This window comes from Marmota flaviventris, chromosome 11 (assembly GCF_047511675.1).
Source record: "Marmota flaviventris isolate mMarFla1 chromosome 11, mMarFla1.hap1, whole genome shotgun sequence".
Taxonomy (NCBI): Eukaryota; Metazoa; Chordata; class Mammalia; order Rodentia; family Sciuridae; genus Marmota; species Marmota flaviventris.
Genome location: NC_092508.1, coordinates 68976655 through 68992272, shown reverse-complemented (window position 1 = coordinate 68992272; position 15618 = coordinate 68976655). Strand labels below are relative to the sequence as shown.

The window sequence follows — 15618 nt, the reverse complement described above, 5'->3', positions numbered from 1 at the left end:
TCCGTATAGTTTTGTCCTCTGGCTGTTATTTTATTTTTCATGGACATATATTTATTAATGTGAGAGGACATTACCTGAGTCATAACAATACAGAAGTATAATTTTAAAAGTTGCAGGAAAAAGAAACCAGATAGTGTGATCATTCATGTTGAATAATGGTAATGATATAACCCAGGAACTTGGAACCTTAACTTATAGGTGATACATTATCAAGTTAGTATGCTGTTCTGTGGTCAGTTATGATAGTGTTCCTAACTTGGAGGCTCACAGTTGGGGTAAAACTTTGAATTTAACATACACTATTGTTCATAAAGGTTCTGCCAAATGACCCTTGTATTAGAACTCTTCACACAATTCCCTAACTCATTCTTTTTTAAAGATGCTTCTATGCAGTTTGGTGTTGAGAGATGCGAAGTTTCCATGGCCAAACATAATTGGAAATTCTCATCTTCAGGGAGTTTAATAACATACATTAGCATATGAAAATATGCATAGGTACATATGGTTATGTCAAATTATCATGGTTTGACTCAGGTTATTCCAAAATGTTGACCACAGAACCCTTTTTTCTAGCAAAACCTATATTCCATTCTGATCTAGCTTCATCATCAGGCAGTTCTTTTATATTATAATCAAATTAACAATCTTATAAACACATTAGGCAGAGAGAATCTTTTATCAGGATTTTTGTATAGAAATGCAGTTCACTTTTTTGATGCTGTTAACATAATTAATGTGAACAGATATCTTTTTTGTTTTATGATGGACACAATTGCAATGTAAATAGTGTGTGATAGTTTGTATTGGTTAACTTATACCCCAATTGTGATGATGTAAATTACTGAATAATGTACACTCTTAATGTATAAGTGCTTTTATTTATACAGTAAACATGTTTCCATGTCATTTTGAGAATTTTTTTAATAAACATTCAAATAGCTTGCTGTAAAGTTTTGTATCATACAAAATTTATTACATATATAGTATTATGCTTCAGTTCAAACAACAGTGCATTAATTCACCTATATCTAAAAGACTGCCAAATGGTTAAATGTCAGGTATTGCACTTCTATTTTGAGTGGCAGTTCACACATTTTAAATTACATCAAGGGGAAGTCAATACTATGGGAATTTTCATTTGGTCCATTTTGATTGTAATTTCAAGGACTGTGCTCATTTAATCTTTTTAAGCATGCATCCAAAAAAAGTAACAAAAAATGTAGTCAAGTTATATATTTATTTCCAGAAAAGGCATTTACCCTGAAAGAAAGTAGATTTTATTAAGGTAGTTTAAACTCTGTGCAATTTAAAAAATAACAAAATAATTTTGTGATTATTTATTTAAAATATACAAATCAAGTTTATTTGTAATCTTATGGCATTACTAAACTGGACAAACAAAATAAATATTATTTGTCAGAAATGTGCTTTTCTATGCTCTTTTGTGTTTTGACAACCTTAAAAATGATGTTTTATTTTGTTTATGACAGTATTATTTGGAATCAGTAGGAATAACTTTATTAAAAATCTTGAAATTAAATCTGTTGGAATAGAATCCAAGACTTCTTTCATGTTAGCACATAATTTCCCTTAAACTTTAAAGTGCAACTGGGGGTATTTTATTACTTTGAAATTTGTATTAAGAGATCCCATTTTTATTGTTAATCATTTCATGGTAAATTAAGCATTTTCAAATGAATGCATGATGCTAAGGTATTATCTAATAGTATGTCTAGAGTATACACATAATATTAGATGATACATATAAAATATTTAGAACTTACAGTGTAGACAATGTTTTAATTGTACATTTTGTGTGTGCAGTGCTGGAGATTGAACTCAGGGCCTTGCACATACTTGATGAGTGCTCTACAACTGAGCTCTATCCCAGGCCTGAAGTTTTAAATGAATATTGTTCAGATGATTTATCATCTAGAATAAGATCAAATCATCACATATATACAAATATTAAATTAGAAATTTCCTGTGATTTAGAGTACTGAGCACAAAACTACCTTCCAGAAAAATACTGGGAAACTCAGGGGAAACTGTCAGAAAAATCTGTGCTTTTGATTGTTTCCTGCCATGTCTCTTTCTACTTGTTTTAAAACATATTTTTCTGGCATATAAAGAAAAGAGCTTTATTATATATTTAATATCCCTTTTATCCAAGTAGCTTGCAATGTGCTTTGTGTATTATTTTGCATGTGTTCAAAACTCAGGTTTGCTTCTGTATATCAGAATATATAGCAAGTAAACCTAGGTAGCACTTCTATATCATTACGATGTGCTCTAGTTAAAAAATAGATAGGACCTTTGCCTATGTGCTAGTTATATTTTCAGGTTGCCACTTCTGTGACATCAAGAGATGGTGGCAATTTGGGAATCTTACAGGGACCAAGAAGAACTGGTCTAGACATCATTAAATAGCTATATTCAGAGGCATGTATTGCCAGGAATGATTAGTTCCAGGTTCTGATACATTTGGGAGGAATTCCAACCTTTTCCCTTAAGCATAAAAATATAAATGTGTATATATGTATATATAGATATATAGATACATGCATATAGTCATTTGTATTTTAGTTGGTTGTATTATTTAATCAAATTTTATGTTGATATGATCACTGAAATTTCAAAGGATAGCCTGAATAGTGTGAATATGAAAGTTCCAGAAACATTGATTAAAGATCCATATTGTTTTCAAAATTATAAGTCATTTAATAATGATCATAAGATTTACTGGACTTTTAAATGTATATTTAATTTTCCCATAGTTATCTAAATGCAGGACCCTCAAATTTATCTTATGGCAAGAGATAATTAATCTTACAGAAATGTTTGATGATATTTAGCCTTTTAACGCTAAGATACTTGTGTTCTGATCAGCCCCCCTTGTATCTGCTACTTGAATTTGGCTAATTTTTCATTCATTACATAGGCAAATGTTCTCATGGTGTTTAAAATCTTATAAATGAAGGGTGAGGAATCTAAGCTACTAAACAAGACTAAACCGTCCTTAGCTTAGTACATGCCACATTTTAACCAACACATTTCATTTGAAAGTTTTCTTTCAAGATAATTTTTGTTTTCTTAAATAGTAGTAGAGCAACTAGAGAATGAATTAAGAAAATATGAAGCTTAGACAAAAGAAAATATTATCTGGTTACTTTCATTCTTATTTAAAAATGCATCAAGGATACATTTATAAAAGGTTGTTTTACATATAACTTAAAGCCTGTTTAGCCATTAGGAATTTTAAGTAAACAGTTCATCTTTTTGTTAATTATTACAGTGGTCTTGAGGGGTAGTAAGTTAAATGTTTTTATATTTCTTTAACTTTAGGTTTAAAGTTTGGTACCACTCAGTCCAGCTTACTAGTTAGTATCCTAATGGAGCTCAGCAAAACTCTAGCACTGTTACAATTTTGTGATTTTGTGAAATACATCAGCACCACCATGCCTATATCTAGTACTTTGTGAAATGTTGGAAATAGTTGGCTTTTCTAATAAAAGTATCCTATCTAGCTAATGAGATTTTCTTTCTTTTTCCCCAAAATAATTTCTTTTACAAATTCTTGAATTTTTGTGTATAAATAGATCAGAAATTATATGCTTCATTCTTAAATTATGTATATATACTATATTTTCAATACAACTTGTACACCTCTTTTAGCTACCAAAAATTTGCAACAATTTTTACATAAAATTTACATTTTTCTTATTTACAGTTATTTGTAGAAGGTTATTGCAAAACTAGTTGTGCAAGTAGATTACACTGTCAATACCACATACCAATCTTTGAAGAAAATATTTGCTAAAAAATAAATATTTCTGCACAGAATATTTCAGAAGCATCATGATTTCATGCTACATTATGTGCATAAAGACTACAAAGTAGTATGTGTTTTGGTAGTTTGTTTCATTTAGTTTAAAGCATTCCAAAGTATTACTTAACCAGATGTGAGTGAGCTTCTTTATATGAGATGACTGACACACATTCTTTTTTTGAAATACATTATTCTTTAACTTGCAAACATTCTGATATAATACATTTTATTACCAAAATTATGAAATGAAAATATCAGGTAAAAAGATGTAATGTGCCTTTAATTAAAATCAGTAGGTGCCTAGGAGATAACTAGGGGTTCTGCAATATTTTTACTTAATTTCTTTTACATTTGGAAGAAGGGTGTCATATCATTTCAATGGTATTTTAACTATAAGGGCATTTGAGGCGACTCTGTGAAGGAGTTAATTATAAGATAACTTATCCTTGAGTTTACTCTTCAATAAGAATGATGACTGCATTTGAGTACATTTCTTATGTATTCAAATACTTAACACATGTAATAGTGAAAAATAATACAGTTAAAATGTTCACAGTTGTGATGTTTCACAGTTGTGAATTTTAAAACAATACCAAAATAGAGGAAGTCCATAGAATATATATTAATCATACAGTGTTTTGAAACCACAGGTGTCCCAAATTATATCACGTTTTTCAAAATATGAATTAATAGAAGTTGTCATGAATGCAATTTAGTCATTCATCTCATTTTTGACATTAGCTTTTCAAGAATAACCATGTTAATAATTCCACTTTTCAAAATATTTTGTTGAGGCCATTTTTATAATTTTCTATTTAAAAGTTTAATTTTGATTGCTAGAGCAGTGTAATTGGTCAGTTGAGTATAGTGTTTTGTGCACACTGCATTTATATACGTGTTTTGTGCTTATATTCATAGTAATAACAATTGTTTAAAATAACATCTGACTGGTCATCTCAACCTCCATTTAGTCTATATAAATAAGCCTTGCAGTAATCTCGTTTCATGCTCCCAAGTATTAATAATTCATGTCTTCTGTAAATTTTCTTTTATATATTATACATCAAAACAAAGTGTTTGTGCCACAAGAGAAGGTAATGAATTGTTCTAAACTTGTGCACTCATCCATCACAATATCTAATACTTTATAAAGTAGTTAAAACATGATCCTTCTAGGTTTTAAAAATGCTAACATCACTTGATCATAAGTTAAATATAACCACAAGAAAGTTGTTTTGAATTAAACACTTGAGAAATGAGAGAGAGAGCTACTTGCATACATAGAAAACAACTGAAATGCAAATGTGTTTTAAGGATGTTGGAAAAAGGCAATATTTGAGAACTATAGGGATACGAAAGCAGAGGAAGATTCCCTGACACTGATATTCTCTTGTTATTAGCAACGAGATCTTTGGGGTGTGGGTGAAAGTCACCTTCAGATTTTTGTTACAGAGTGTTAAGTGTGTTGAGTGTGGGGTTGAGGAACCAGCAAGAGAAGAGGTTAAGTGCTGCTCTTGCACTAATGCCATAAAACCACTCTCTTTGTGATGCACAAGTCACAGGATCTTACAGTTGTCCTGTAATTTGTGTGTTATATAGCACTTCCACATATAAATTCAGAGGATCCTCAACACATACCTTCAAGGAATGACATGCTAAGTCCAATTTGTACTTTTGGATACTGGGGATCACTGGGAATTTATCTCAGGAATAACTAGAGAAGGTAGGATTTGAATTCAGGTTTACTGCATTGAGCCCCTTGCCATGTCTACCATTCTACATGAGAGTTTAGGCAGCCTAAGATATGTATAATGTATCTTGCAATGAGGAAGCGGGTCTGGAAATAATCATTACAACTGCAAAATTCTATTTTCTGTAAAAATAGAAAGCACATTTACTTTCAAAATTGCATTCTGTAAATACATGTTCAAATATACATCTGTGAACTATAACATGTCCAAGGATGGACTTCCACAGTGTGCCAGCCTTTATAGAATACATTCTGGTAGTACTGAATTGGACATATCACCTTTGCATACTTGGTGTTTAACATTGATTCAGAGTAGATATGTTTTTAAAAACCAGAGTCATACTCCCACTATTATTGTTGTAAATGGTATTACTTTAAAGCTATAAACCTACTAGTGCAAAATACAATTAAGAGAGATAATAGCTACATTTAGGTTTTTCTGAATCAAAAATATTAGTCTTGGTAACATTTAGTTAGCGATGTAACTAATATGTTATGCAGAAGCTAATTTGTGGAAAATTACCTGTTTTTTCCTGATTGTTTTCAATGTCATGTTTTTTGGGTAAGAAACAAAGATTCTAGCATTTTTTGAGCACCTACTGTGTGCCAGGCACTTTACTATATTTTATCTCATTTCCTTAAGATTTTGTGAGGCAGATACCACTATCTCATTTTTTACAGATTCAGGAAAAGGATTCAGGGAGGTTATTAATTTGCTTAGGGTCACAGGGCATATTAGTGAAAGTGTTCCTGTTGAGATTCATTTGGTCTGATTGCAGAGCCTATGCTTGTTCTTCTGCATGGTGAACTAATTTTGGGGGGTACTGGGTATTCAACACAGTGGTGTTTTAACACTTAGCTATATCCCCAGTCCTTTTTATTTTTTAATTTTGAGATGGGGTTTCTCTAAGTTGTTGAGACTGCCCTCAAACTTGTGATCCTCATGCATCAGTCTTCTGAGTCTCTTGGATTAGAGGCAAGAGCCAACATGCCCAACTAATCTCAGATTTTTAGTGTGCCTGAGGATCATGTGGATGAGAGCTTTTTCAAAGGTGATTGCCAAATGCCAGCCCCCAATTTTCTGATTAGTGGATTTGGGGTAGGGTCTAAGAATATGCATTTTTAATAAGTTCTCTGGTGATGCTAGTACTACTAGCTTAAGAACCACACTTTGAGGACCACTGTCCCATGTCATAATGTCTTCCAAGTTCCTCTTTGAACTCACATGATAGACATATTTATTTTACTCAAAAAAATGTGACTAGAAACAGTAACATTTTAATTTTTGATAATTTATAAAAGTTTTGATTTTTTAACTATGAAATCTATCTATCATCTATCAAGATAGATCTGATTTTGGTTTTAATACTGGAGAAGAAATTTAAAGACTTCACTATTTTAAATTATAAAATATTCAATGTAAATATCCTTAGTTCTAATAACTGATCAGTCTACTGAATTCCTTTTGGTAACCATGAAAATATTCAGGGGAAAGATAAGTATTATTTGTTAAATATTATTATTATTTTAGATATGCCGATGAGGTTAAAGGTTTTATCTTTAGCTAGTACAGTGTAGAATGGAATTTAAAATGACATTTGCATAAGAACATTTTTCTTCTAACTGTTCTGGAACCATTGTTAATATCAACTTTCAAAAAAACTTGGTACAATTATAGTACAGCAGTTCTGATTCAATTATACTATAGCAGTTCTGACAGTGACAGGTATAATAGTGACACCAAACCTGACACCAAACCCTGACTTAGTTTCTATACCTCCTTGCTAGAAGAGTAGAAAATTTCAATTCTGATGAACAACCAGTTATAATGGACTCAACACATTACTCTTCCACCTCTACCTGCTGCTTTCCCATGTTTTTAAATTAGTGATTATTAAATTAAAAACCCTGTGAAACATTGTATCAGCCTTTTTATTTCTGGTTTTCTATTCAATTAATCAAAGTACAAGAAATCCCATCTCAAAATTAATTGTATACCTTAAAATGTGATACAATTTTAAGGCTAAGTTTCAGCTCTCTGTTCAGCAATGAATATCAGCATCTAATCGGCATGAACTGTAGATTTTAGATGACATTTTATTTAGGCCAGGGGACCAGGTAATATTATTTTTCAGTGGAAAGTAAAAGATGTTATGTTAGTACTCCCAATTATCTCAAGGGAAAATAGTTCCTACACTGCTGTTTTTGATTGACTGCACCACTGACCTGGCCTTCAGCAGGTTCCCAAGATTATGTCAGACTGATTTTGCTACAGCTGATGGGGAGGGCATTAGTGCTTTTAGGCATCAGATCTTTCACTGATTTAGGGAATGAATTTTGTACATATTAAGTTAATTGATTTGGACATCCATAGGCCAGTTTAACCATTGAGTCTTTTGACACTTATGTCCAACTTAACCACATCTTTATATTGCTCAGGCTTTTTATTTTAAAGCTAACATCCTGTGGGAAAGGACCTAAATTTATAATCCTGTTTCCTCTCTTAAGACTTCAGATTTTACTATCAAGCAGTTATTTTATGTCAAGGAATTAAAAAAGAAAAGCAGGTTAGTGTTATGCTAGAATTTAAACAAGCAGGATACTTGCACACTATTCTCCATCTTCCCATTCTTACATGCTCAGTTTTTATGAAGTACAAATAGAGGCTTTGTGTGGATGGCTGAATTTTATGCATGTCATATCAAATGTTGCAGCTGAAGCATTCACTAATCAAACAATCAGATCTCAATTCCTCACCTGCCAAATCCTCTCTCTACAAATGAACAGTCTCTAGTGAATTCATTCTGAATGTTCCTGGAGCTAAGGCCTATAGTCCTTATGAAATTTGTTGCAGCTGCAAAAAGTGTGCCCCAATATGGAAATAAATCCCTAAATAGACTTCAGAATAAAAGTTAGCTATTTATGTGACTCTCTCTCCCCGGTTAGGCATCCATTACATGTTTGTTAAATGAAGGATTGAAGTGGCAGATAGTCCCAAAGTTGCTTCTGCATAACACTAAATGGTTTAGGCAGCTGGTTTCAATATTATACTTTTGTTGAATTGACTGGTCTTTTGCTATATATATATATATATATATATATATATATATATATATATATATATATATATGATCACTTATGACCTTTTTTTATTAAGCAGAGATGAGAACATGCTAATGCCTATCTATGGATTTCCTTCCACATAGATTCTCAATTTATGTAGCCATTTGAAAATATACAGGGAGCAATTTAAGGTCACTTAAGTCACATTATATACAGTGTAATCATTTTTGGAAATTTAAATAAATCACTTGCATTTGAAACTGACCAATAGATTAGTGTCAAAGGTGAAGACAAATCAATAGATTCTGTTTTTTATCCTGAAGGGATAGAAATTAACCCATTTAAAAATGTGCAGATAGAACATGTCTTTAAATATTTATATGAATGTAAAACTTAGTGAAGTGATAAGAAATTTCAACAAATTTCAAAATCTTAGTTCCGAAGAAAAGGCTATAATGGATTATTCCATAATACTTTAAAATTATAATTAAATTAAAAATAAAATCTCTTAACTTGAACTTGTCTTTGTATTTATTTTCTGTATTCTGGTATTATGAGAACTATATGACCCCTCAACCTAACAATTGAAGCTATTAAAATATATCCTACTGAATGTTCCAGTACTCTGGAGTCAATATATACTAATTAAGCCCAATCTATACAGAATGTATTTGTTCTTCATCTTAAATTAGCAAAGTGTTTGAACAGCCACAGAAAATTTAAGTTTAATCATTGATGTGTGCATTTTTTTCCTAGACATCTGGAATTGGACAGCTAGAAAACAACATAGAATTTTTGAAAGATAGGCCATGCACATGAAATTGCATGTTCTTTGAAAAAATTCTTCCAGCTTTCTTGGTAAAGAAAATTATGTGGATCTACCATTTTGATCAAATTTAGGATTGCCCTACAATATGAATTGGGAAAAAAGCTGTGATTATCAGTTTGTATCAGTCACACTTCAGCAGTTCTTAAAGAAGATCCTCTCCCCATAAAAGGAAAAGTTCAAGAAACTTGTATTTTAGCCTTCAAGGAAATGTGTGAGTGTAAACTATTTTAGATGTTTTGTGAATGCAATTAGTGACAGAATTTTAAATAGAAAGACCTTTTTATTCTCATTAATGTTGGTTTGTATTCAATGTTGAAAGAAATGAAAATACTTCTCTGTAAAATATGAGATTGTTGCTGAAGACAATAAAAATGCAGGAGAGATTTCTGCCTTTTCAATCTGTTTGCCTAAAATCAGGACACAGTTCATAAAAACAAAAGGTCTTTCTATTTTCCTCCCACCTTCCTGCCCAAAGAAAGGATGTAAATTCTCCATTACAGCAGATTGCTTATCAGCTCAGAAATTGCAGCTCCAAAGAAATCTGGGAGCAGACTTTACTCCTTCCCACGGTTTTCCCACCTTTGGAAACCTGGGACTGCTTTCTTTTTGTCCTGTTACTTCTCTAAAATGTATTTTCTTTGCTGAAGATCTTATATAAGCTAGGACATTAAGCCACTGCCTTGAGTTACTTCTGAACTGCTTTCAGTAATAAATATTCTTATGTTTCTCTTGTTAAAATATTCTGCCTTTTGTTACAGAAGTATGTCTTGCTAAAAACTTGTTAAGAATTGAGAAAAAATTATATTTTCTCCCCTCTAATATGATCTACCTTGCTTGCTGTCTGAGGCTACAACTCTCAAAATTTGCATTTTCTTTTTCAGTACGGGGAAATGAATGTAAGCAACTATAAACATCTCAATACAGAAGGACATCAATTCTCAAAAATGACTAAGCCCCCTTTATCCCCTTGAATTTCCGTAAGTTGAGGATCATCTGAGTTGCATCCAAGAACAGTTTTATCCCTTGGTTTCTTATTTGCTTGGAAGGCATTTTCATGACAAAGTACTGGTTTAGTAAAAGCAGTAAATAGGAGTCTCCATGCAAGAGAAATTGGAGTTTCCTAACATGCAGATGATTTTGAAAATAAAAATAAAAAATAAGGTGCCTTGAGATGCTGGCAGTTTTAACAATTGGAACCAAAAGTTCTTAGGTATATTTACATCTTAACTGCTCAATTTTACCTTATAAGCTTCAATTTAGGAAAATATACAGTACTTTTGCATATAATGGTACCTTGTGAGCCCCTGAGTCAAGTAGAGAGGATTTAAATACAAAAAGGAAAACAGCCATTAAAAGCACTTACATTGTATGTGGAGTAAATAATACAAAATGATTATTTCCCTGGAAGACCAGGATCAGAAACATGCCTATGAAGACCCAAGATTCCTACAGTGCTTAAGGAAGAATCTGGCAAAGAAGGATGCCTTATTGGGTGAAGGTAAGTTTTTCTTTGTCGCAGGTGAAGCTCTAAAGAGACATCACTGTCTTGTTTTAAAAGTGAAGTCAAGTTGTCTTCTGAAGCTGTGTTCAGATGCACCCCACTTGAGAGGGATTCTTTGGATTTAAGTTTGGATTTTTCAAGGTCTAGAAATTCAGGACACTGATAGAAAGAAAAGAAAACACATTTTTATAATTCACACCAACAGTCATCTAAAATTATATTTATAAAATTCCAGTAATTTTCCACCGTTAATCTTATCAGTGGTATTAAATTAACCCATGTTAAAAAAAATTAACCCACATTTTTATCCTAAAATGCAGACATTGGATGCCCCATGATCAGTTTAGATAACCCTTAAATAATTCCAAGAACTTTAATTTTACTCAGATATCAAAATTATCAGATTAAAAAAAAAATCTCGCTTTGAATTTTTTAAATCAGTTTAACTCAAAATTTAAGACCAAGATGTGATGGAAATTATGGCCACTTGGTGACTAGATCTATTGGAGAGGAAAGAAGAGAAATAAGAAAGGAAGTAAAATCATCACACTCATCAGATGATACAATTTGAATCCCCTGTAAATAAAGAAATACATAGTTTTACATGTTTCCCTTCCATTAAAAACTAAAGATAAATTAATGCCTATTTTCATATTTTAGAAAGATTGCTATTATTTTCCTTCTGGCACATTACCTTCTGTTACTAATGTGGTTTCATTTCCTAGAATTTTTAAGTAACTTCTGAAACATTTAAAAAAACTTTTACAAGGTTATTCTATAAATCCTTATTGAAATCATCATTTTTTAGTATGATTTGGCTGTGATGTTTAAGTATTTAAAGCTAATGCCCAACATGGAATTCCAATGGAGTTAAACTTTTCATATTAAAAAATTCAAAAGGAAAATTAAGAAGTTCAGAATAACCAAAGCAATCCTTAGGGAGAAAAGTAAAGCAGGAGGCATCACAATAACCAACCTTAAATTATACTATAGAGGTATAGTAACAAAAACGGCATGGTATTGGCACCAAAACAGATATGAAGACCAATGAAACAGGACACAGAGACAAACCCACATATATACAGTTATTTCATACTAGACAAAGGTGCCATAAACCTACACTGCCTCTTTAACAAAAGGTGCTAGTAAGACAGGAACAAAGGACATGTAGTCAGTATAGATAGTAAATGATCCAAATCATCCCAAGATGAGGACTGATCACCAAAGAAAAGGAAAGGAGTTGCTAACACCTCCTGAACATTTCCCTGGCTCAACAGGTTGCTAACACCTCTGGGGAATCACACATTCCAACATAAGAAGTTGCCAATAATTATCCCCTGGGCTGTTCCTTTTTGCCCTTAGGCATCTACACAGGAAAGAAAGAGAAGGTTAGAGAGGGAGGAATACAAGGAGGGAGAAGCAATCTAGGATCTACAAAAAAGACAGACATACCCACTCCTGTGGGCACCCAGAAGCCTGCTAAGGCTGTTCTGTCTCTTTCTTAAATATAACTTGCTTTCTATGCTTGTGTTGGCATTTCTCGCGTGTTTAATCTTCAACACAGGGGAAATGAGGACCTTCACCTGATTTCCAAGACTTGTATCTCTGGGAAAACTGGAAATCCATATGTAGTAGAATGAAATTAAGCCCCTATCTCTCACCCTGCACAAAACGGAACTCAATGTGGATCAAGGGCCTAGGCATTTAGAACAGAGACCCTGCACCTACTAGAAGAAATGTAGGCCTAACTCTTTGTTATGTCAGCTTAGAAACTGAATTCCTCCACAAGACTCCTATAGGGCAATAAGTAAAATCAAGACTCAATAAATGAGATGGTGTCAACTAAGAAGCTTCTTCAAAGCAAAGGAAACAATCAAGAATGTGAAGAGAGAGCCTACAGAGTGGGAGAAAATCTTTGCCAGCTGTACCTCAGATACAGCATTATTCTCCAGGATACATATAGAACTCAAAAAACTTAACAGAAGAAAAACAAATGACCCAATCAATAAATGGGCAATAAAACTGAATAGGCACTTCATAGAAGAAGAAATATGAATGGTCAGCAAATATATGAAAAAAATGTTCAACATCTCTAGCAACTAGAGACATGCAAATTAAAACTATACTGAGATTCCATCTCATTCCAGTCGGAATGGCAATTATCAAGAATACAAGTAACAATAAATGTTGGAAAGGATGCAGTGAAAGGTTCACTCATACATTGCTGTTGGGACTTCAAATTGGTGCGAACACTATGGAAAGCAGTAGGAGATTCCTTAGAAAACTTGGAATGGAATCATCATTTGACCCAGTTATTCTACCCCTTGGCTAATAACCCAAAGACTTAAAGTCAGCGTACTATGGTGACACAGCCACATCAATGTTTATAGAAGCTCAATTCACAACAGCCAAGATAAGGAATCAACCTAGGTGCCCTCCAGCAGATGAATAGTAAAGAAAATATGGTTTATATACATGATGGAATATTACTAAGCCATAAATTAAATTGTGGTATTTGCTGATAAATGGATAGAACTGGAGACTATCATGCTATGTGAAATAAGTCAGTCCAAAAAAAAAAAAAAATGGTGGAATGTTTTCTTTGATATATGAATGCTAAGACACAATAAGGGGGTTGGTAGAATAGAAGTTCATTGGATCAGACAAAGGAGAATGAAGGCTAGGGAAAGGGGATGGGAATAGGAAAGATAGTAGAATGAATTGGACATAACTTCCCTATGTTCATATATGAATACAGAACCGGTGAAACCCCACATCATGTACAACCAAAAGAATGGGATCCTAATTAGAGTAAGTTATACTCCATGTATGTATAATATGTCAAAATACATTCTACTGTCATAAATATCTAAAAAGAATAATAAAAATCAAAAAGGTCCTCTTGGAGAGCTTCAGAGACAGGGTATTTCATAATCTCCCTTTTTCCATGTGTCTCATACAGGTGAAAAAATTTAGACATCTCTGGTGGGTAGGGCACAGACTGTGATAATTTTCTGTGCTTGAACCTCAGTTTGTAATCTGGCCAACTGTGATTTCTTTTCTTCCAGAGATCCCTCCCTTCCCCCCCTCCCCCGTCCTTAGTAGTGTAGTGAATGACCTGCTTTTTTCTCTGATGCACTTTTTCGATCTAGAATTATTCCTTAGCTTTCAAATCTCTATAGCATGTAAATCACCTAGGTTGATTCTGAAAAGAGCATTTGCTTTAAAAAAAATGATAGTGTTCAAAATTATTCTTCTGTGTCCATTTTCTGTCTTTAAAGGCACATCAAGCAGATTACAGAGCCCATTTTCAGAAATCCTAATTGAGTAGAAAGAGTGGTAGAGACAGAAATCTGTTTTCCACAGCATCCAAGGTAATTTATTCAAATGGTCTCTGGAAACACTTTAAGAAACACTCGTGGTGGAACAGCATCTACACTTACTTGTGAGGAAGGGCTGAAACTTCTGTCAGTCTTAATGGATGCTATGGGATGGCTGGTTCTCATCATGCGGAGGATGGGTCTCTGATACTCTGTTCCTGCAGTTACCATACTGTAGGCTGGGGGGACCACAGTAGTTTGTTTCTGCAGCAGCTGTAAGATGGTCTGGATATCAGCAGTCATTTGGGATTCAAGTCTGTAGACCAGACAGAAAAAGGAGAAAGAGTCCTAAAATAGTCCAGAATTGCAAAAGCATCTGAGCAAACTTCAGCACTTACCAACCAAGACGACATGCCTGCTTTAAACAAGAAGAACAGGAGAGGGAGCATAGGGATGCTTTCTTAGCTGATAATCTGTGTCTCACTAATGATTCCAACAAAGACCATTACTTTCCTGCTCGTTTTAAGAGAATCAATAGAAATACAAATGAAAAGACTGTATTTTTACTAATGTTTATTGATTTCAAAGTGTAAAACATGCTGAGAATCTCTTTTTAAATAGTAATTATCTTTGCTTTTTATCAGGCTTTACTCAATTTTTTTTGTGAATACTTTGTTTATTCTTTAAAAGACAGACTAGCAGCACATTTCTTTCACAGTTACAAAAATCTCAAGAAAATTTCTTAAGTGTTTCAAATTTATATTATTGTTAATTAATCTTGCCCTTCTATTCATAGCAAGTATTGTATATTACTCATTGTATTCTTTCTTTGATGTTAAATGCTAAATTCCTTTTCCCATCTACAGGGAATTGATATTTAAGAAGCAAAAGAAATGTAAAAATTCACTTGCTTCTATGTCCCTTCAGGCTTGAGCAACAGCCAGTATGACCATTGATTTCTACAAAGCTCATGAGTAGCTCACTGGCTTATTAATTTCATTCTAATTTTAAATTAAAATTTAAAGGAATACGGCAAATACAATCAGTCTGATTCCCCTCTGCTGTGTGGATTAACACCATTGAAGACATAAAAAAAAATTCATGGGCATAAAAACAGAAAATTTGGACCATACGCCTCTACAGAAAGTTCTTCTAGCTATTTTATTTTTGCTTACTGTTTTACCTATGAATTCAAAAAGCAATGAAAAGGTAATGCTATAGAGTAAATTAGTCTGTGATTTGAAAGAAAGCAACAAAACCTAGAAAAATGAGAAAAGATCAGTATTTTCTTTTTACTTTTTAATATTAACACTCCAGATCTTCCTG

The 15618-nt window shown here is 32.8% G+C and overlaps 1 protein-coding gene across 1 annotated transcript in view; it reads right to left on the bottom strand.

Moving 5' to 3' along the window:
• Positions 1 to 10864: 10864 nt before the first annotated feature.
• Kcnh7 (potassium voltage-gated channel subfamily H member 7) overlaps positions 10865 to 15618 on the bottom strand; it is a 462823-nt gene continuing 458069 nt past the window's right edge. The window contains exons 15-16 of the mRNA XM_027938014.3: positions 14416 to 14608; positions 10865 to 11131 (exon numbers count right to left, since the gene is read on the bottom strand). Of these exons, the coding sequence (XP_027793815.2) occupies positions 10865 to 11131; positions 14416 to 14608 (460 nt within the window). The remainder of the gene's footprint in view (positions 11132 to 14415; positions 14609 to 15618) is intronic.